The sequence below is a fragment of the Anopheles arabiensis genome, chromosome 3 (assembly GCF_016920715.1).
Source record: "Anopheles arabiensis isolate DONGOLA chromosome 3, AaraD3, whole genome shotgun sequence".
Lineage (NCBI taxonomy): Eukaryota > Metazoa > Arthropoda > Insecta > Diptera > Culicidae > Anopheles > Anopheles arabiensis.
Window position 1 is genome coordinate 8,774,266 of NC_053518.1, and position 20,231 is coordinate 8,794,496.

General features: G+C 46.6%; 4 protein-coding genes across 8 annotated transcripts in view; 3 read left to right on the plus strand and 1 right to left on the minus strand.

The window, feature by feature from the left end:
• LOC120901435 (cGMP-dependent 3',5'-cyclic phosphodiesterase-like) overlaps positions 1–7,039 on the plus strand; it is a 46,841-nt gene extending 39,802 nt beyond the window's left edge. For all 3 annotated transcript variants that reach the window (XM_040309384.1, XM_040309385.1, XM_040309386.1), the window contains 4 exons: positions 4,466–4,624; positions 4,703–5,037; positions 5,117–5,534; positions 5,610–7,039. In XM_040309384.1, coding sequence (XP_040165318.1) covers positions 4,466–4,624; positions 4,703–5,037; positions 5,117–5,534; positions 5,610–5,963 — 1,266 coding nt within the window. In that variant the 3' untranslated portion in view covers positions 5,964–7,039. The remainder of the gene's footprint in view (positions 1–4,465; positions 4,625–4,702; positions 5,038–5,116; positions 5,535–5,609) is intronic.
• A 105-nt stretch (positions 7,040–7,144) lies between these two features.
• LOC120901436 (phosphoglucomutase-2) overlaps positions 7,145–20,231 on the minus strand; it is a 52,898-nt gene continuing 39,811 nt past the window's right edge. The window contains exons 1-8 of one of the 3 annotated variants that reach the window (XM_040309388.1): positions 19,441–19,562; positions 12,569–12,953; positions 12,194–12,456; positions 11,346–11,591; positions 9,318–9,728; positions 9,013–9,218; positions 8,184–8,730; positions 7,145–8,019 (exon numbers count right to left, since the gene is read on the minus strand). In XM_040309388.1, coding sequence (XP_040165322.1) covers positions 7,917–8,019; positions 8,184–8,730; positions 9,013–9,218; positions 9,318–9,728; positions 11,346–11,591; positions 12,194–12,456; positions 12,569–12,634 — 1,842 coding nt within the window. In that variant the 5' untranslated portion in view covers positions 12,635–12,953; positions 19,441–19,562 and the 3' untranslated portion in view covers positions 7,145–7,916. Of the gene's footprint in view, positions 8,020–8,183; positions 8,731–9,012; positions 9,219–9,317; positions 9,729–11,345; positions 11,592–12,193; positions 12,457–12,568; positions 12,954–13,119; positions 13,250–19,440; positions 19,563–20,231 lie in introns of those variants that run through there. The other 2 variants (XM_040309387.1, XM_040309389.1) reach the window with 2 other exon arrangements.
• Positions 13,883–14,385, plus strand: LOC120901443. The gene is made up of 2 exons (XM_040309400.1): positions 13,883–14,022; positions 14,107–14,385. The coding sequence occupies exons 1-2, from the start codon at positions 13,956–13,958 to the stop codon at positions 14,316–14,318; spliced, it is 279 nt and encodes a 92-aa protein (XP_040165334.1). The 5' UTR covers positions 13,883–13,955; the 3' UTR covers positions 14,319–14,385.
• Positions 15,688–16,221, plus strand: LOC120901444. The gene is made up of 2 exons (XM_040309401.1): positions 15,688–15,835; positions 15,903–16,221. Exons 1-2 carry the CDS (start codon positions 15,763–15,765, stop codon positions 16,100–16,102), a joined length of 273 nt encoding a protein of 90 aa, XP_040165335.1. The 5' UTR covers positions 15,688–15,762; the 3' UTR covers positions 16,103–16,221.

Sequence of the window (20,231 nt, forward strand, 5' to 3'; positions counted from 1 at the left end):
GCAGTAGCAGCAGCATAGAGCAGGAAGGAGGCGGAGGAAGCATGAAATGATTGATTGATTTAATCGCTCTCCGTCAGCGTCAGCTTCAGCGTCGTGATGTGGTCAGTGAAGATACTGGGGAAGTGCCCAGAGTGGACACTATTTCCACTCAGTATTAATATGCCAATTCCGCCTTCGAGCCGCTTAGGACCGTAGATTGCTTGAGCTCTTTTCCCGTCCGTCAGGATCGGGATCGTAACGGTACAGCCACGCTGGGCGAATGCAATCAACCGAGAAGGGCAGAAAGTGTAATTCAAAAGCATCGTTTCCACAATCGCTTGAAAAGCTGAAGGGAAAAACGAGCAAAACGTTAAGATTTCTTTGGGATAACATAATCTAGAATACTTAATGTTTGACAAATTGTGTCCCGATAAAAAAAATCGTGCTTTCCCACAGTGCAAAAGAAAGCATATAATCCTACACAAAAATGGACAAGAAAAATGGCCAGTTACACTTTTGCCATAAATTGATTACCATTAAGATAGAAGATTGTGCAGAAATTGCGTTCCTCGAGATTATCGTACGTCTCTCTCTCATGGTGGGCGCACCCCGGCACAGGACACAGTGTTGCCGCGCCGACCAGTAGGCAATTTGAGTGCCCTTTTCCCTAGCGGAAATGATTGAAACGATTTGTATTCAGCAGCTGTAATTCAATTTCGCAAGGGTTACTCTCATACCGAGTGCAACGCTGCGCCTTTGGCGTGGCCTGGCCTGGCGTTTGAGATGGTTTATGATTTTTTACTACACTTCCACTGCGGGCACCCGGGGTCGTCGTGTTTCTTGGATTGCCCTCCCCAAGACCCGCCGGCTAATGCTCTTTGCTTTGACCTAACATTTACAGTACAGCTCGGAACGGGATTTCCCAAGCAAACCGAATCACCAGCACCATCAGTTTCCGAGCCAGGGCAGAACGGACGCACAGAAGCTGAAGCTCTTGAGCTCGTCCTTCAAAGCTTATAAAGATCACTGCATAGCAAGAGCAATCGTTTGAAATGGAATGGGAGTGTGTGTGCGTCTCTGTGCGAGTACTTTTTCAAAGTAAAATCTGGCAAAAATATTGAACACATCCCATAAGGAATCGTCCTTTCGCTCAAGCTGGCAGAGTGGTAGCATATTGGGTGAATTTAATGAACTTATTTCAAGCACGACACACCTGGTCCTTTCTTGCTAAAATCAAGCAACACTGACGGTAATGGTATTCCGTACCAAAGACGATTGGATTGGAGTAAAGTCCCTTCGTCTCGGTATAGGGTCGTCTCCGATCGTGCAACTGTCTCGTTTGAATACAGCTGAACAGGTGGCCAAAGAGTGTTGTTATTGAGTAGAGCCAATCTGCTCAGCTGTTTTTCCCCTAAAGCATCTATTAATAATCAGACCTGCCAGACTTAATGGCTCAATATATCTCTTTAAACCCGCGTGTAAGTGCAGTAAGATCGATTGCACTTTAAATGAATGTTTGCTATAAAATGAGTTGCTATAAAATAAATCTTCTCAGTGCTATATTTAACCGTACTTACAAGCTAAATAGCTTCTGCAACGCGTCTACTGTCATTTCCCGTGCCCAATCAAACCAATTACCCTCCACCATTTCAAGAAGCTAAACAAAAGCATCGTCGAAAACTTTTACCACAAACGTGGCTGTACCAAAACACAGAGCGCTGAGAGAAGGAAAAAAAAAACAAACAATCTCAACAGCAAGCTCGTCGACGAGATCGCGTCGAGTAAAACAAAAGCCTCTGAAAAGTCACCACACATACGCACGCAGAGTAGAAGCCAACCAATAATACTGTAAACTTTCTCCAGCCTTTTGCAGCAACCATAGCACCAGCAGGCCAAAGCACCCCAAACGTGTAAAGGATGCCCGAACGTGTGTGTGTGTGTGTGTGTGTGTGTGTGTGTGTGTGTCTGAGTGTGTTGGAAAAGTTTCGATGCCTCATGAAATATTATTCAGTTTTACAGTTCGTAAAAGTTGAGCTGTCTCTTTTGCCGGCGACCATCGGAATCGAATCACTGCTCTTCCGGGTTGTGATGTGCACCATTTGGCACCAAAGTGAAGGCAGAAGACCATTGCCGGGGTATCATGTGACCCGGAAGCGCAGCAGTGCTTTATGTGTTGAAGAGTGGTTGAGTTTTAATGGAAAAATTGGGTAGAAAGTGTGTCGTCAGAGCTATTACGCTTTAAAGGTGTGTGGTAAAGGTTCGCTTTAGAAAAAAACGTATCTGTGTGTTTCTAAAAGACAATTACTTCTTTTAAAGCTTAAAAGCATCATGAATTGGCTAACTGGAACACAAAATTTGCATCTAAATCTAGAACTTCACTCGTAAGCGCCTAAATGTATGCAAAATGCACAACACAATCACCCTAATAATATGTTATAATATTCATCCTAATAATATTCATCGAAAACCGGCATTAAGCACGGGAATGGCAATAAATCACTTAAATAAGACACCAATTACCAAACATTGAGGGATTTTATCCCACCAATCCCGTTTCACAGCTGTAATTTGTCAAGCCGTATGTGCATATCGTTATAAACCCACCACCAGGTGTTCCAATTTCTAGAAAGCGCTCAGTGTCAATCCACCTGGAAAGGGCATCTAGATTACTACCCATCACCACCACCACTAACATCACCACCTTCTCGCCCACCAGCAGGACAACAAAGTGTATCATCGTCGGAAATCAACGTGTACCACAAATAAACCATTACAACACTGATCGGACGGGGAGGGAAGGGATCGTCGAGCTGTTCGATGCAGGAATACAATTCCACTTTAATTACTTGCCTCGAGAGCTACCGTTCCCGACTTGTTTTTAGTTCCCTCGTTCCCCTTCACGTATCAATGCATACGGACGGACGGTACGATTAGATCGATGGTTGTGTGCACATTATGGTGAACGCATCATATGATATGATGATGATTATTGGGCCCACCTACATCCTACTCCACTTTGCACAGCGGCTGCAGCTGCTGCCCTACAGTGTCATAAATGTTAATAGGAAAATCAGTATTCCCACCTGTGGCACACCATGGGCGAGATTTTGATTCCAATCCATTTGATGGCTCAATTTCCAAATCCTCTTCCACCGGGAAGGGACTGGCACGGCAACGACAATGGTCCTTTTGGGAGTGATGTGATTTTGTTTGCCAAGCTCAATCGAAAAGAACAGGAAGGGAACAGTTTTTTTTTTTTTATTTTGCTCCATTAGCTGCTCGGAGTGTTCGAACTTGTTCGAAAGTCTGTGGAATGGAAAAGCGAAATTGTTGCACAAAATACAAGTCTAGTTCAATAGCATCCATTCATGCCTCGCAGAAGAAGAGGGGGGAATGTTGTAAAATCTCATCTAACTGAATAAAAAGAGTTTCCCACAGCGTTGCACATCCTCCGGCTCGTTTCCCGATTTGAATAATCCTCACTTTTTTCTTTCCTACTTCCTATGCAAGGAATAGAGGGGAGGTTAAGGGCACAGAATGTTGTTCAACTTAGTGAGGAGGAAGGGAGCGCACCGGCGAATGGATTGCGATTCTGTGTTTTATCTTGTATCTTGTGGATTTCCCACTCGGCTACAGGCAAACCACAAAATATACACACAACAGCACCAGTGAACGAGAGCGGTCCCGGGGAACCCTTCGCATACATGTTCACTCTTGCCATGCACACGCTCTATAATCCCCGCCCTGTTGCATTGGCTACCACCGCTACGTGTTTGACATGGGTGCCGCCCGGAGTCATCTGCAGGGCGGAAGTTCTGCATACGGCGGTATCTCACTTTACGGTTCGAAAGGTTATCGGGGTTTGCTGCAGGGCAAAGAAGCGGAGGAAAGGTACTTGTAGGTACCTACCGTACCGGCTGCTGCTGCTGCTGCTAGTGATTCTGCTTCATGTGCCTCGTTCGATAGAGGTAGAGACATTACTGCAACACGCCCGTCGTGTGTTGGGTCCAAGCACGACACCATGGACCGGAAGTGTAGCACTGGAAGCGAATGAAAGGGCAAATCGCATAGAGAAAGGGTAGTTTCAATCGTAATCGAACACAAAAACCTTTTTACCTTTTACACAATAGTAACTTGTCCTATTTGTTCGTTTGCCGTTGGAGCAATTGTTGATTTGCTATCGGTGAAGGTTGGATGGTTGGGTTTGGGCTGAAAGCAATGGCAGTCAAACGAACTGTGAGTTTATTTGATAGTTTTTTTTAGCTACTGAAGGGGTTAGGTACTACCTAGTTGTTATGGTCCTTTTTCCACTCAATTCCAACAGTGAACAAAATTTCAATCAAGTAGTCCATGATACTAATTTGAAAGTTGTCCGTCATTTGGCAAATTTGTAATCGGCACACAGTGCGCTGTGAGTTCTTCTGCTGCACTATACTAATCACATAATCGTATTGGCCATTTCCTCCATTTCTGCTCCCCCACCTAGCTGAACGGATTCCATTTCGACAAGTGTGACGAAGAGGTGGCGACCGCATTCTCCGTGTACTGTGGCATCAGTATTATGCACGCGCTGGTGCACAAACAGGTCCAGAAAGCCGAGGCACGCTACAAGCTATCCCAGGAGCTGCTTCTCTACCACATGAAGGTAAAACCGTCATCTCTTTCCGAGATCAATGTGCCCCCGTCATTTCACCACCTCATCCTCTCACGCTGCTTACTACAGGTACCGGATACGGAGGTGAACCACGCACTGGAAGCGGTGAAGGAACCGGACCGGGAGCAGGACGAGCTGTACCGTACGTTTCCGCGCTTTGACTTCTGCCCGCGGGATGTGAAGGACCATGCCCTTTCGGTGCAGCTGGCGATGCGAATGTTCTACGATCTGAACTTTGTCGGCAGCTTCAAGATACACGAGTACAAGCTCGCCCGGTTTGTGCTGCTGGTGCAGAAGGGCTACCGGGACACGCCGTACCACAACTGGTGGCATGCCTTCTCCGTTGCGCACTTTGCCTACTCGCTCATGATGAATCTACGGCTGATTGAGCGCGGCATTATCACGTAAGGCATTTGACTGGGTTGGTGTTGGATTGGTTGCAAAGTGCATTAACCCATCGTTTTCTCTGCTGCCCCGTTACAGGAAGATGCAGGGCTTCTCGTTTCTGATAGCGGCCTTCTGTCACGATCTGGATCATCGGGGCATTAGCAACTCGTACCAGACGCAAACGAGCAGCCCGCTTGCCCGGCTGTACAGCAGCGAGGGCAGCGTGAACGAGCGCCACCATCTGTCGCAAGCGATCTGCATCCTGAACGACTCGAGCAGCAAAATCCTGGACGGGCTGTCGACGACCGAGTTCAAGGAGTGTATCGATTATTTGCGCGAGCTGATACTGGCCACCGATTTGGCGAACCATTTCCGCATACTGCCCCGCCTGAAGAAGCTGCGCGCGGAGTATCTGACGGAGGGTTCGAATCAGCGGCTGCTCCTGTCGCTCATGATCACGTGCTGCGATCTGAACGATCAGATCAAATCCTGGAAAACGGTGCAACATGTGGCGGTTAGTATTTTTTGCATTTTAAAGCGCACTTTTTAGACGTTTAATAATATATGTACCTTCTGTACCATTGAATAGCACCTCGTGTACGCGGAGTTCTTTGCCGAGGGAGATCTCGAGAAGCAGATGGGCCTGCGACCGAACGCCATGATGGATCGCAAAAAGGCGTGCATTCCGATGCTCCAGATCGAGTTTCTCACCACCGTCATACGGCCGACGTTTGAGATATTGGTGCAAATCTTCCCCGAAACCGGTTCCTTCCTGGATACGATCGATAGCAATCGCGAACAGTGGGAAAGGGTGCGCAACCGGGCCGCCCAGCAGGGCAATGGGAGTGAGACCGGCGGCAATGGTGCATCGGAACCGTGCAATGGGTGCAACGCGACGGCCGAATGTTGTGATTTTACCTGCTACACACAGGTGAACGATTGAGGAGAGGGAAGCGACCGTGCTCGGACGGGGATTGCAGCAGCAATACGCGAGAGACTAATAGGTACAATGGGGGAGTAAAGCAAGACAATTTTAATTTATTTGACAGTATTTGTACTAGCATTCTTATTTTACACAACCACATAGTCACCTGATATCGTCGAAACAGTCCGGTTTTGCAGAAGTGCAGGACACCACACCACACATCGCAGATAGCTTACATTCACTCGAAAGATCGCATAACTTTCCTTCTTGCAGGAGAGATTAAAGATTGTTTGCTGGCAAACAGATCGTTAATGCTTGTTTTTTGTTTTGTTTTTCTTTTGTACAACTAACGCTCGCACACACACACATACCTTTAATCTTAAATCGCACAATAATACAACCCCCGGATACGTCACAACGATACCAAAGCATTTACGGGATTCGTCTGCGGCCGCGCGTGTCTCTCACTCTCTCTCTCTATCACTCTCTCAATACACTTTCGTTGTCCGGTTGCGTACGATGTCACGAAAATACACAAAAAAGTAGCGGGGAAAACTAAGTAGTTTTAGGTAGTAGGAGCAGATACAAGCAGCAGAAAACACAGGATAGACTAGAATTTAAACAGTGTTGTCTCACAACCTATAGGAGGTTCGACCTGGCCATAATGTTTTTTGGGTGCTGTGACCGATGGAATCGCGTCGAAAGAGAAGATCACTCTCTCAATACACTTTCGTTGTCCGGTTGCGTACGATGTCACGAAAATACACAAAAAAGTAGCGGGGAAAACTAAGTAGTTTTAGGTAGTAGGAGCAGATACAAGCAGCAGAAAACACAGGATAGACTAGAATTTAAACAGTGTTGTCTCACAACCTATAGGAGGTTCGACCTGGCCATAATGTTTTTTGGGTGCTGTGACCGATGGAATCGCGTCGAAAGAGAAGAGGAATAATGTTCCGAGGGATTTCGAAATGTGTTTAGCTACACGGTAAGAAAGCAAAGCAAAAGAAAGCCATTGTGAAGAGCGCGCATAAAAGGACAACTGTTTTCGTGGTAATATTTAGATGTAGAATAAACCAAAATAACTTCAAACTAAACACTAAGTTTTGGATTTGCTGTGCATGATTATTTTAATATTATTATTTGATTGATATTATTTGGAATTTTAATATCACAATAAATAAATTAACACATCACGCGGCTCCGTTTTATACAGCGTTATGATGCTGTGTGCTTTATTTTCTCTATTTTTTTTCAACGATTTGTTGTGCCTCACAAACACTCTCTGCAGTTTACAAATATGATTCTTATTGGATTGAGATGTTACTGCTTTTCTCATTCGGGGTTGATCCCGATTTGAAAAACCCTGCCGCCGGCTATGGTCATTTTAGTTTCCTGTCGCGTATTAGTTATTAGAACGCATAAATAAATATTAACACATTTATAAGAGCGCATTTAAATGTAGTTCGTCAACGTTTCTCAGAAGTAGACATTGATGTTGGGCTACAAACAACATAAATATGTGTTTTATAATTCCTTCAATCACTAGTTCAATCACTTCACTAAGGAACAGTTAAGTCACGAAGTGTGTGATTGCTGTGTGTTAGTGTTGTGTCTTATAGAAAGATTCAGTTATGATTTTCCTTACAAAAGGAAGGTAATAGAGTTAATAATTGTCAATTAATGCATGCCTCGGTGAGCTTTTCTCCGTCTGTCTCTGTTCTTTTCCTCCTCAATTTGAGATTACAGCCAGCTGTACGATCTTCGTTGTTGTTGTTGCTGTTGTTGTTGAATATTCACGTACACTTTCGCAATGTACGTGATGCGATCTGTGTAACCAGTGGTCAAGGAATGGTTCAGCATTGTAGTAACACAGACCGTCGGGATCGGTTAGTGCGCGAGCTGTGTCAAGTCAAGATACGCTTCCAGAGCCGAGTAGCGTACCATAGCCATGGTTAGATTGTTCGCACTCGTTTAATCCGAGCGCGGGGTGAGATTGTTTTCCTTCGGCTGCAGCAGCTCCTCCACGATGCAGTCCACCATCTCGCGTAGCGTTGCCTTGGAACCGTTCCAGTCACTAAAATATTTGAAAAATTACATTACAATCCTTGAAGCACCCTGTGGCGCATGTACACTGCTGCTCGAAAACTGCTCGAATCGCCCTCGACCTGAGCTTTCCAACAGCGGTTGCATGCCAGCGCAGCAGCTTGCAAGCAATACCACCGAACCGTTCAAACTTACCGTTGCCCCGGCTGTGCACACATTTCGGCGTAATACTTAATTTTCGGCTCGGTGCCGCTCGTACGCAGCGTCACGACGGCACCATTTTCGAACGAGAACGTTATCATCTGCGAGCTCTTGCTCGTCGGCAGCACCGCACGGCCATCCGGTTGGGAAGAATCGTACCCGGTGGTCAGATCCCGTACGTCCGCTATCTTAAACCGACCGGCACCGACCGTCTGGGGGTAGTTTTCATCCTGTTGCGCATCGCCGGCCGGGCCCATGTTCCGGATACGCTTGAAGATACGCTCCATCACCGGTGGCTCGTAGCAAAAGTGATACGAAGCGAGTGTACAGTGAAAACCGTAGATGTCGTACAGTTCGTTCAGCTTGTCGGCAAGCGATTGGTTCGAGGTGGCACGCAGATAGCACGCCATCGTCGCGAGATGGCAGGCCGCACTGACGCCATCCTTGTCCAGTACGGTGGGCGAAAACATGAACCCGATCGCTTCCTCGAACGCAAACAGTACCGTTTTGCCCTGGGCAAGCAGTTCCACTGATTTATTACCTACAAAAGAGCAAAAAGAGAGCATGAATCAATGCGCTTTAGTCAGCAGAGCGCAATTAATTGACTAATGGAGAGCAAGAGCGTACTCGCGCTGCTAATAGAATTAGTTTAAAACTACAATCCCCATGAGCGGGAGCGCGCGCGATGCAGAAATATATGTTGCACGATTATCTTTCATTAACCCTTCTCCAGATCAAGCAAGCGTAATCTAATTAAACACTCAAGCTTGCTACACTAGCTCCGAATCGAACAAAGACACAAAGAGGCACGACCCATTCTTACCCATCCACTTGAAGCCGGTCAGCGTTTCGATAAAGTTCAGTCCATCAACGTTCGCAATCGAGCGGCACATCTTGCTGCTTACCGTGCTCGCAATTAGATAGCAATCGGACAGACTCCGGTCCGAGTGCTGCTCCCGGTAGCATCGTATAGCCCACCAACCCAGCAGTGCGCCCAGCTCATTGCCACTGAAAACACGCCATTCACCTCTGTGGAATCCCGAGAGAAAAAAAACAGACAAGAAAGAGAACATTACAATAAGAAACAGTTGCACTCCCTTCTTTTTCTCCTTCCCCTCCCCTACTTACTTGGCATCCTTTTCAGCACAAGCCAATCGGTCCGCGTCCGGATCGTTAGCCAGTATCACGTCGCATCCGGTTTCGTTAGCGAGCTGCATCGACAGCACCAGGCTCGATTTGCCCTCCTCCGGGTTGGGGAACTTTACCGTCCGAAACTCGGGATCGGGATCGCGCTGCTCCGGCACCGCTACGACTGCCGGCAGCCGGGCACACTCGAACGCTTTCACCACGAACGGGTAGCCGACGCCGTGCATGGCCGAGTAGACGAAGCGCAGCGGGCTGGTTGCGTTGTAGTCCCGGATGAAGGGTTGCGGTACGTTCGCCTGCAGCTTGCGGAAGTACAGCTCCACCATCTGGTCGTACGGATCGTTAAGTTTGTCGGACAGCAGCAGCTCCAGGTTCCAGGACGATTCGAGCGGTCTGGCGAGCGAGGGAGAAGAGCTTTCGTTAGCTTGTTGCAATCATTTGGGGGTGTAGTTTACAGTTCGAGTGGCGCTTTTGAGGGTAGCCAGAAAGCAAGACCACTTTTATTACTTTCTGTTTGCCTTCTGATACAACGCAGACCATATAAAGAGTGGACCAAAAGTCCTTAAAGAACGGAATTTATGCTTTCTTGAAAATTGCAAATTAAATGGAAAATAATGCGGACGTTTGCAGCCGCATTCTCGCCGAATGGAAAACAATCAATCCTCCTTTAGAATTGTGCTTTTCGTGAAAGGAGTCACCACACAACACACAAACCATCACAAGATAGAGTTCGTACGACATTTACTTTCCTTCGCTGTGGTGGGTTAGATGGGCTTGTGACCACAGAGATACTAGTAGAGCTCATGGCTGCATTCCTCATCATCCAACATCTTCGTTAGTTGGAAAAGCTTGCGGCCAACTTTCACAGACATAACTTTCTTGCCGTTGGCCATTCCGGATAGAAACCGACACCTTCCAAACAAACGCGTTGCTTCCGAGAGCGACATTACTAACGCTCAGCCAACAACCTTGCTAAACACGAAGCAAACAAGGTCCAAACGACACCTCTCTGTCATGCTGTTTGCATACTTACAGGCGAAAACTATTTCAAACGCAATCCGCATCACAAGCTTTTATCAAACGTGTGACACTCTCTCTTTCAGCAGCGTTTGTCACCTTGGAACAGACAGCCTTCTCTGGGACCAGAGCGAGAGCAGAGCATTTCAAAACTAATTTCCAAAGTGCTGAAAATCCCATTCTACAATTAATTCCTACGGTTTTACAGCATCTCGGCGGGCGGCGGCTGAAAGCCACAGGAAATTTACGCTTCGTTTGATCTACGGCGAACGTCGTCATCGCAAAGAGGTGACCACCCCGTTTGCTCCCTCCTCTTCCTTTTTGCCATGGTGGGCTGCCACCACCATCAACGTTCGTGGTGGTTGGCCTGCCCTGGCAGAACGTTGTCAAAGCTGATCCTTTTTTGTACTCGTAGGATCAGGATACGGAAGGCAAGCAGAGTCAGAAAAGGTGGCTGGCTGTTCTTTGGATAGCGTCAACAAAATGCAAAAAAGGGAAGAAATGGTTCACTTCAAGCCGTGCCGTAAGTTACTTTCGTCCTTTTTGACGCTTCACACCAGCAATGGAATGGAAGGTAAAAGCAGCACCGGCAGCAGCTGGTAAAAGTTACAACGTACTCTACACCATGGCAAAGGCTGAAGATGGGATGAACGATGGTGGTGGTGGTTGTTGAATGTGCTTTTACTGCCGGGCCGGTTAATGGTTTTGCACCGAAAGCACCGAGATCGAGAGAGAGAGAACGGGTATTACGTTTGCATTTCAATTAAAGTATTAACTTTAATTCGGGGCTATGATTTACGTCCACAAACCAGGCACACCGAAGGCGATCTCCATTCCCCCGTTCCGTCCCTACTCTTTCCGTAATAGATCTGTTTTTCTGTGTTACAAGTACCACTTAATAAATCATCATTTTAAATAGTTCACCCTTTCTCACATTTAGTGGTGGCACTCCGAAAAGGGGCGAAAGGTTGGTATCATCATCCAGTTACTTACTCCAAATTCTCCATAATTGATGTTTGTATGTTTTTGTCGTGCGGTGGTATGATCTGCGCACTGTTCGTCCAGTACACCTTGTAGCCGTTGTCTTCCTTCGGGTTGTGGGACGCCGTCACCATGATGCCGGCCAGACACTTGAGCTCGAGCACGGCGAACGGCACGAACGGTGTCGCGACCGTGCGGCTGTACAGCCAGACCGGAATGTTTTCGTGCAGAAAGACGCAAGCACTTAGCTCAGCGAATCTAGAATCGGGACATAGAATATAACGTTTAGGTAAGGTTAGTTTTAGTTTGTGGCATGGCCATAGTGGGGAGACACTTTTAAGCAGCTAACCAAATACAAGTGACAACTTAGTATGTTTAATTCTTTGCTGTGGCTTCTTCTGTTTCTTAGTGAAGTCTTCGGCTTGCATGGATAGGTAAACGGGTTCTTGTTCAATAAGAAGCAGTCAACAAATTATTAAACACACGTGGCTTTGCAGCTCGTTCTAGAATAGTCTCTGACGCCAACATAACTCTGCCAATTTCTCAGCACAAAATTAGTAACGAATCGGTCTAGTCACAATGCTCAAGAGGACATTCACCGAGGACATAAAGGATGCATGCTTCAGTGGGCTAATTTTCCAGAGTTAGCTCACAAAGCCGTCTCTACTAGTTCATTTGTTCGGCTGCTAGCACGTTTGATGTTACTAGTGGAACGATGGTAGAAGCACAACGTCCTCGTCGTCGTCGTCGTCTTGTTCACTGATCTACTTCCAGGAACTTCCAGGAAACGTCTAAAATCTACCATCCTTTCAAAATCCTTCTAAACACACACACTCACACACACTGGTTCACTTCCGTACCTTTTGCTGTTGTACCGCCCGTCGTACCCCAGCACCACGCCCCGCGAACGGTCCTCTGCCGACGGGTAGCACTGCAGCAAGTACTTGGCCAATCCTTGCGCCGACTGTATGACCACCAGATCGTTCATCGCATTAAACCCGGCCTGCATCACGCCGCGCAGCCCGGCCGTACCGAAGGTGAGCCGCTGCAGCAACCGGTCCCCGAGCACCTTCCACTCACTGCGCCGTGCCAGCTCGCGTACCTCCTCCAGAGTCTTTTCATTCTGTGTGTATGGGGGTAAAAAAATACATAAAATGTTGGTTGGTCGGTAAAAAAAACACACAATGAAAATCCAAATCCAGCGTGGAGTTTGCACTGCTATCTGCTTCGCTTACCTTATCCCAGCGCAACCATTCGGCTATTCGTTGGTTCAGCTCAGCGGAACCCGAATCAAATTCCATCCTTTTGTTCACGGGCGAAAAGCGAGCGAGGTGCAAGAAACGGTTGTGTGGTTTCGCCGCGTTCACAGCAAGTTTGATATGCCGATGGATTATGGTCCCCGGGTGTTTGCTCGTTCACGTCCGCTTCGTGAATCGTGCGATGGCACTCTGTGTGCAGTCAGGCGATGGTTAATCCCACACGAATTTCGGGCTCGGTCTGACCAACGGCAGCAGCAGCAGCAGCACCAGTGTCGCTCGGGTATGGTGTATGTGTGCCTGTGCTTGTTGAACACGCGGGGACGCGCGATGCTACTCACGATTAGAGCCGTGTTTTGCGGAACTGAAAATAAATAACGTCAAGTTAAACACATCGGAACAGATTAGAAATTGTGTCCGTCTTTGGATCGTCGCTGTCAGCGTGTGGCGGTGGGCAATAAATTTGAAATGATGTTCACTCGGTCCCGCTCTCTCCCTCGCTTATCAATAGTACGTTCGTTTACGCTCACAGATTGCAAATAACGATGAGACGCCCGCGATCGCGATGGAAACGTTTATGAGAGGACACAGGCTGGACGAGCATAAAACAATTTTGGGCGGTGTGTGTGTCTTACTGCCTGGACACAATTGATATAGACACTTCGTCCCGGCACAGTTGTATAAACCGGCGGCAATCCCGTGTTTTTTTTTGTTGTTGCTCCGCTTAAGCGCGATAATGCGCTTATCAAATTTGCGCCTCAATCGTCGGTATTATGTCGACACACCGTCCCCTGGGGCGCCCGCTTATGGAACGGTGGGATGAACGCGCATCACCTTCAAGAAGGCTGTTGAACGATGGGTAGCATAACGATTAATCATACCAACTGGCCACGATTCAATGTCAAGAGCGGCCACGATAGGGCCACCGGTTCATACGAGGTCGTTACGGCGACTTCAATATGGTACACAATGGTTATACACAATCGTTTACAACTAACGTTCAATGACTTGTTCAATTGAATGCATTTTTCCTATGCAAGTTGTGCAATTTACACCCCAAACAAGTGCGATTCCTCGCGTGCAAATGAAGCACTTTTCAAGCATCTGTAACTGCGGGGAACTCTTTTTTTCCTCAAACATGCACAACCAAGAATGATGAAGTTGCATTTGAAATTTAAATTGCATTTTTTCCTCTCACAACTACTTTCCAGATGCCCAGCCCAGCCAGCTGAGCCAATCGTTTGTTCGCGAAAAAAAAAAAACGCCGGCACTATAAAAGGAAGGTACAACTTTTCTCCCGCTGTACAGTAAACTAATTTCAACTATCGACTACTACGGAGAAACTGCAGCTCACGAACTGGTAATCATGAGATTCTGCTGCGTCGCACTCATCGGGCTGTTGTTGTGCTCTGTGCAGAGCGTTACAGCCAACGGTGAGTGGGGGGTGCGGGTGATAGAGACGTTGCTGCGGGGAAAACTCATATCTAATAGAACAACCCCTGTTGCGTCCGTTACAGATCCAGTCGATGCACTGGGTGCTTGCAGTGGTAATTTGTTTGGTCTGCTTATGACACGACTTCAGCAGATGGTCGAGGACTTTACAGCGTGCCGCCAGGAAGCGACTGCCAACGATCCTCAACACGATTGCAGCGATAGTATACAGCGTGCAAAGGTTGATCTGCAACAGCAGTTGGTTAATTACAGTTACTGTACTAAGAATATACAATAATTGAAGGTGTTGCTGTTGGTCTATTAAAACATGGTGTAATAAATGATTATGATTATGATATATATTACTTTAAATTTCATTATTTTCTTTGCGGACCGATGCTATCGAAAATCGTGATATAATAATGAGGATGGCACTATGATTACACCTATTTACCGAACAATATCACATCGTTGTAGAAATTTCTTCCTATATTGACTTCTGCATGCTATATCCACTCGGCTGGGGGTGGTCTCGTGGTACAGCCGTCAACATGCCCGTCATGGGTTCAAGCCCAGAATGGATCATCCCCCCGTAGCAAGGATTGACTATCCGGCTACGTGTTAATGAATTAAGTCTCGAAAGCCTGTATAGGCTGGCATGTCCGCGTAGGACGTTACGCCAAATAGAAGAAGAGGATGTTATATCCACTCAGCAATTCGGGTTTGAAAGATCGAGAATAATATTTTAAATATCTGGAAATTTACTGGGTCTCTATCGTGCAATTTTCTTCGATTGATGTAGCTAATTCCAGGTACTTAATTGAAGTAATCCATCGTACACGTGTTTTCCCACGGGGTTTTGGGCGAAAATGCTACAAAATCATGTCTACTCAAAACCATACATAGTGCAACATGCTTCATACATAATATAACAAACGTGTACCTTAACGAAACCCTCTTAACCGCGTTCGAGAGGAAGATGCTCAGAAGGATACTTGGCCCCGTATGTGTGGAAGGACAATGGAGGACCCGCTACAATGACGAGCTATACGAGATGTACGGCGACCTCACTTTCGTGCCGCGTATCAAGCTCGCCAGGCTCCGGTGGGCTGGCCATGTTATACGCATGGAAACGGACGACCCAGCCCGTAAAGTCTTTTTAGGCCGTCCACAAGGACAGAGGAGGCGTGGTAGGCCCAAATGGAGGTGGCAAGATGGCGTGGAGGCGTCCGCCATCAAAGCCGAAATAAAGAACTGGCAGACGAAGGCGCGAGACCGTGAGCGGTTTCGGACACTCTTGAGGCAGGCCAAAACCGCAAAGCGGTTGTAGCGCAGGATAAGTAAGTAAGTAAGTACCTTTACACATAAACTTAAAACAAACTTGATTACCTAAAGTCTTGCAACGAATGCCCTTTCAAAAGAGCCAATTTACATCCACAAACCGCATTTCATTAAAAACCATATTTCATTATACTATTTACATTGCACTGGCGAAGCGACAAGCGTGCATGACGCACAGGTGGCAATCGAGTAAAAACAAGCAGAAATAAGTGACAAATTAATTTCAGATTAAAAATACATTTGTTCTGTGTGCCCAGCTGTACAGTCTTTTACTTTCATGTTGCGCAAAACTCTGTGTAAGGCACGTATAAAATGAATGGCACTACTTTCCATCGGCCAGCACTTAGCCGACAGCGACCGGGAAAAGAAACTCATCAACACAACCAGAAGCGTCTCTAATCATGAGATTCTTGTCCGTCTTGACTGTCGGACTGTTGGTTTGGGTCGGAGTGTTTGCAACCGTAAACGCGGAAGGTATATTTCACAAATAAGGATATAATGCTTTCAGTTAAATAAATAAAATTCCCCTTTTTACTTTTAGACCCCCGTACCGAGCTGATAGGTTGCGGCAGTGTTTTGTTTCACCTGGCAGCGAATCGGCTGTCCCTTCAGCTTGAAGAATTTGCTGTCTGTAAGCGGTCAAACCCTAGCTACGATTGCAGCGACAGTATTCACCGGGCAATTAGTGACCTTCAGCAGGGGCTGTTTGACCTCAACCACTGTACAAAGGATATTCGCTAGCAATCCTTAAAAGTAAACCTTTTTGCCATGTACTTAGTAGGAACACGTGTAAAATTTGCCCTCAGAAAAGGTGTGAAAAAATAAAAATAAATACTACAACGCACTTTTCAAAACGTCAATTAGCTTCTACGGAGCGCGCGGCTAAAGATCCGCCGCCTAGCGCCCACATCAATCAACCAGCAAACGCTCATTAATTTCTTTTCAATTACTACTGCTGCTGCTGCCAATTATTTCTCATCGTCACCATTGGCCGGGGGATGGCGTCTTGTACGGTGTAAAACACGACCCACCGCTCATGTTTTCACGGCTCGTCGTTTTGTGCTCGTTCTCCTCCGCCTTCCACGCGGTTTCATAATTACTTCTGTTCTGCTCGAGCGTAGGAAGGATGAACGAGAAGAGCTGATCAATTAATCAGACAGGCCCGACTGGGTAGATGGGCTTGGGCTGGGCTTGGGCCCCATTTATCATAACATTTTCCACCCGGACAGCTTTTTGAAGTGAAGAGGGCCTCCTCTGCCAACACAAACACACATAGAAGGCTGCAAGACAAATAGAAAAAAGGTCCACAAAAAGGACGTAATGTAAAAAAGACAGTCTTCGTGAAGCAGGGTACCGCTTTGTTTCGCACTAAACCCTCAACAAAATGCAGCCAAGCGCTTTCGTTTGCATTCATTAGCAAACGTCCCAGCAACGTCCTAAAGTCCCAAAGTTGATGACGGCACACCGACAGACGCAGGACGGTTCCTTTTTAAAGGTCAGCTCGCCACTGCCTTAACAGCTTTCGGTTTCATTCGTACTCGTCCTCCTCCCTCCCCCCCGGAAAAAGCTTGACTTTAGAAAGATGACAAAGCGCTACTGTTATGTACACGGAGCGTAAGGCCCACTCGAGATTGGGAAAAGATGGAGCAAATTTAAGAGATTAAATCATGCCTCCTTCATGGCCGTAGGTCGTGATTTCATTCCCAACGGATTTTGGCAATGCGCGCTGCCGACGGTTGATAAAATGCTAAATTGGCAAGAAAATTCAAAACACAAGCACAAGCGACTCGGGAAAGGTTAAGTCAAAGTAAATAAAAATTGCTTCTCTTTACTTTGTCTGTTTGCAGAGCATAGCAGAGTCCCTGAGGTAGATAAGAAGAGAACGCCTTTTCTTCGAGGCGAAAATACTGTGACTCTGAAGAAAGACATGACTGGCTTTCTATCAGAGTAAATAGATGACTGTGTGAGCCGTTTGAATTTATTCAAATAAGTCAATAGATCGAAATTGATTTGAGCTTTAGCTCAATTACAACCCACAACAGCAGCGCTCCTTTCAGTGTGTTGTTGGGCAATTTAATACACGTTTTCCCGTGAGACTACCAAACTCAAGACATTACTTATCTCTTTCATCTTCAACCACGATGCCTACGGGCATCGACCAGAGATCCATTTGAAGAAGATACTTTCGCTATAACAACCCTGCTCTATTATTCATGCAAGAACCACCTCTTTCCTGAGCAACGACGAAGTAACGACAAAAAAAGTAGCCTAAACTCTTGTACCGTTTGACTAGGCTCTTGACTGGGCTAACAATTTGATAAGGGAGACAGCAAAATTTGACAGCAAGAAACAAGTGAATACAGACGCATGTTTTGTGGGAAGAACGTTCATTCCGTTACATGTACTGTTGTTATCAAGCCGAACATTGTGATAAGCATCCATTTATGGTAGAAGAAAAAAGGACAACAGACAAAACAGCCGATCAACATCATGCAAATGGGCTACAATGTACGCCATTTCCCAGAACGATAAGCCGAACACTTTTATTCTGATACAGCCGGTCAACTTTTAAAGGTGACGTTTACCGACCCTAAAAGGTTAGCTTCGTGGGAAATACATACACGCATACACAACAAACTCCCCTTTAGAAAAGACACACTGCGAAAACGACTTGGTGCGATCTAATTCCCTTATTCCCTTACGGCTTATTTTCACCGTGCCGATATTGCGCTCCTTCGAAATGTGGAAGTATTCTAGGAGGGAAGGTACAAGCATTTTGTTCAACCAACAAGAAAGACGTTTGAGCAACATTGTGGCCGTTGCAAAAGTAGGTCGAAAATAAGATAGGCGAAACAAAGATACAAGACAAGAAAAAGAACACTTGATACGATTTCAATTGGAAGTTCTGAGAAGTACGTGAACGTTTTCATTCCGTACGCCTTGGTGTGATGATCCTTCTGTGCGGTAGCAGTGCTTTCGAATTCGAATTCAATTCCAATCAATACTTGATACCGTTCCAGGTGGCACAAGGTGAAGTTTTGGTGTGTCGGTGCAAATAAAAATGGAAATTGGGCACTAAAGGTAGGATCAAATGATGATTTAACACCTTGAATAGAGGAAGCACACTTCAAGGTTGATCGATCAAAAGAGAAAAGAGAGAAACAAACAAACATACCGGATAAAAGGTTGCAAAAATAAACCAACATCTTCAGTCGGCCCACTATTATTAGGCTTGTGACAGTTTAGCTCTGCCGGCGATAACATTACCACCTTTGGGGCCGGAAAATTAATGATCAATTTGCGTGATACCATTACCACAAACTTGCCTTTGTCATTCACTGTTGCTTTGTATCATCATCAACGGCAAGGATCAACTGGGATGGAAGAAAAAGTTAAAGTCCTAAATAAAGAACCGGTCCGGTCCCGGACAGTCATCGTCATAAATCACAAATCCTCCATGTCGTCCATCCAGCCCCAGTTCCAGCTGCTGGGAGGGCGGTAATGGGGCCAAATCCTTGCGACGTGACATGAGACCATTGCTACCGTTCTGCGGCCAAAAAACAATGGGTAGAGGAAGAAGGGGCAAGGAAAAATGGCAACCAATAATATCAAACACACAAAGAGACCTCGGCTCACGGTGCCATGTTTTTGCTACCCAACAAAGCAACCACCTCTACTAGTAGGTGTTTGTTGGGCCACGCTAATCTCCTCACACTATCACCGTATCCCGTGTCACTAATGCGTACGTTTTGTTGAATGTTTTGTTTACCCAACGGCCGTACCACCACCACACACACACATACAAAACACCCTCGGGGTGAAACTCTTCGCTCGGTCTTTCGCGACCACACTAACACGCACACACATTCCCGTTTCGGTATTGTATACAGTAACGGCTGTCACCCGAAAATGCGTACTGTGCTGTCTGCTGTTTCAGCTGGTATCCCGTTTTGACAGATGGCCCCAGCAATCAGAGCTTTGGGTTCTTAGTGGACATCCCCTGTCCATTTGCATCATTGCAGCGATGCCACGATTTCCACGTGTACTACGGCTACGAATGCATATGTGCGGTCCATTACCTTTCCGGGTTTCAAGTTCACGCGATCACCTAAACTGCGAACCACCGAACAGAGGAAGGCACGTTGAACTGATCACGCGGTACGAAAATGGTGCGGCCGCGCTCGGGCAACGAAAACAATTCGGCCTAATCTACATCCGACCCGCCGAAAGGGTATTGATTTTCGAGCATTGGTCGAGGGCGGCGCTGTGCACTTTTCTTTTACCCGGTTGTGGAAGAGTAATGTGCTCAAAGCTAAACACAAATTGGTTTTTAAATTTGTTATGCATTCGTCAAGATCCCACAAGGAACGAAACACTGAAGTAAATACTCAATGTTGCAGAAAAGCAATCCCGATAAACAAACTGCACAGCCGGACTGCCCACTGCACAACACACCTCTAGGGAGATACGGGACCAAAAACTAGCGTCTGTTTGCAGAGGCCGCAGTAAAAGTGCAGTGCAGTGTTTACCCGTGTGCTTTCCTCTCCGGCTTGCCGGGCATGCGCTGCTACACACTCCTAAGAGCGATTCGTTCGTGTGTTTATGAATGGCAAACAGGCTCCACCACTCCAGCCACCGAGGGGTTTAAGGGAGAAAGACAAAGAGATTACGATGGTGCGGTCTCTCTCTAGCCAACGATTCACAAAGCGTCACCACTGCCCCATTTCTACTTCCTGCAAAGCAACCTCAAGCACAACTCTCTTCGCTCGCTCCACTCTTTCCACCCATCCTAGTAAACGCACACGTTCGAGCAGTCGCCGAAGTTTTCGCAACCGTAACTGCTCGAAAACGGTCGCTCGCGCTCGCGGAT

Excerpts from the sequence above, each read along its gene's own strand:
- LOC120901443 (XM_040309400.1), top strand. The coding sequence starts at position 13,956 with ATGAGATTCTGCTGCGTCGCACTCATCGGGCTGTTGTTGTGCTCTGTG. Across the intron at positions 14,023-14,106 it reads GCAGAGCGTTACAGCCAACG|ATCCAGTCGATGCACTGGGT; the intron begins GTGAGTGGGGGG and ends CGTCCGTTACAG.
- LOC120901444 (XM_040309401.1), top strand. The coding sequence starts at position 15,763 with ATGAGATTCTTGTCCGTCTTGACTGTCGGACTGTTGGTTTGGGTCGGA. Across the intron at positions 15,836-15,902 it reads TGCAACCGTAAACGCGGAAG|ACCCCCGTACCGAGCTGATA; the intron begins GTATATTTCACA and ends TTTTACTTTTAG.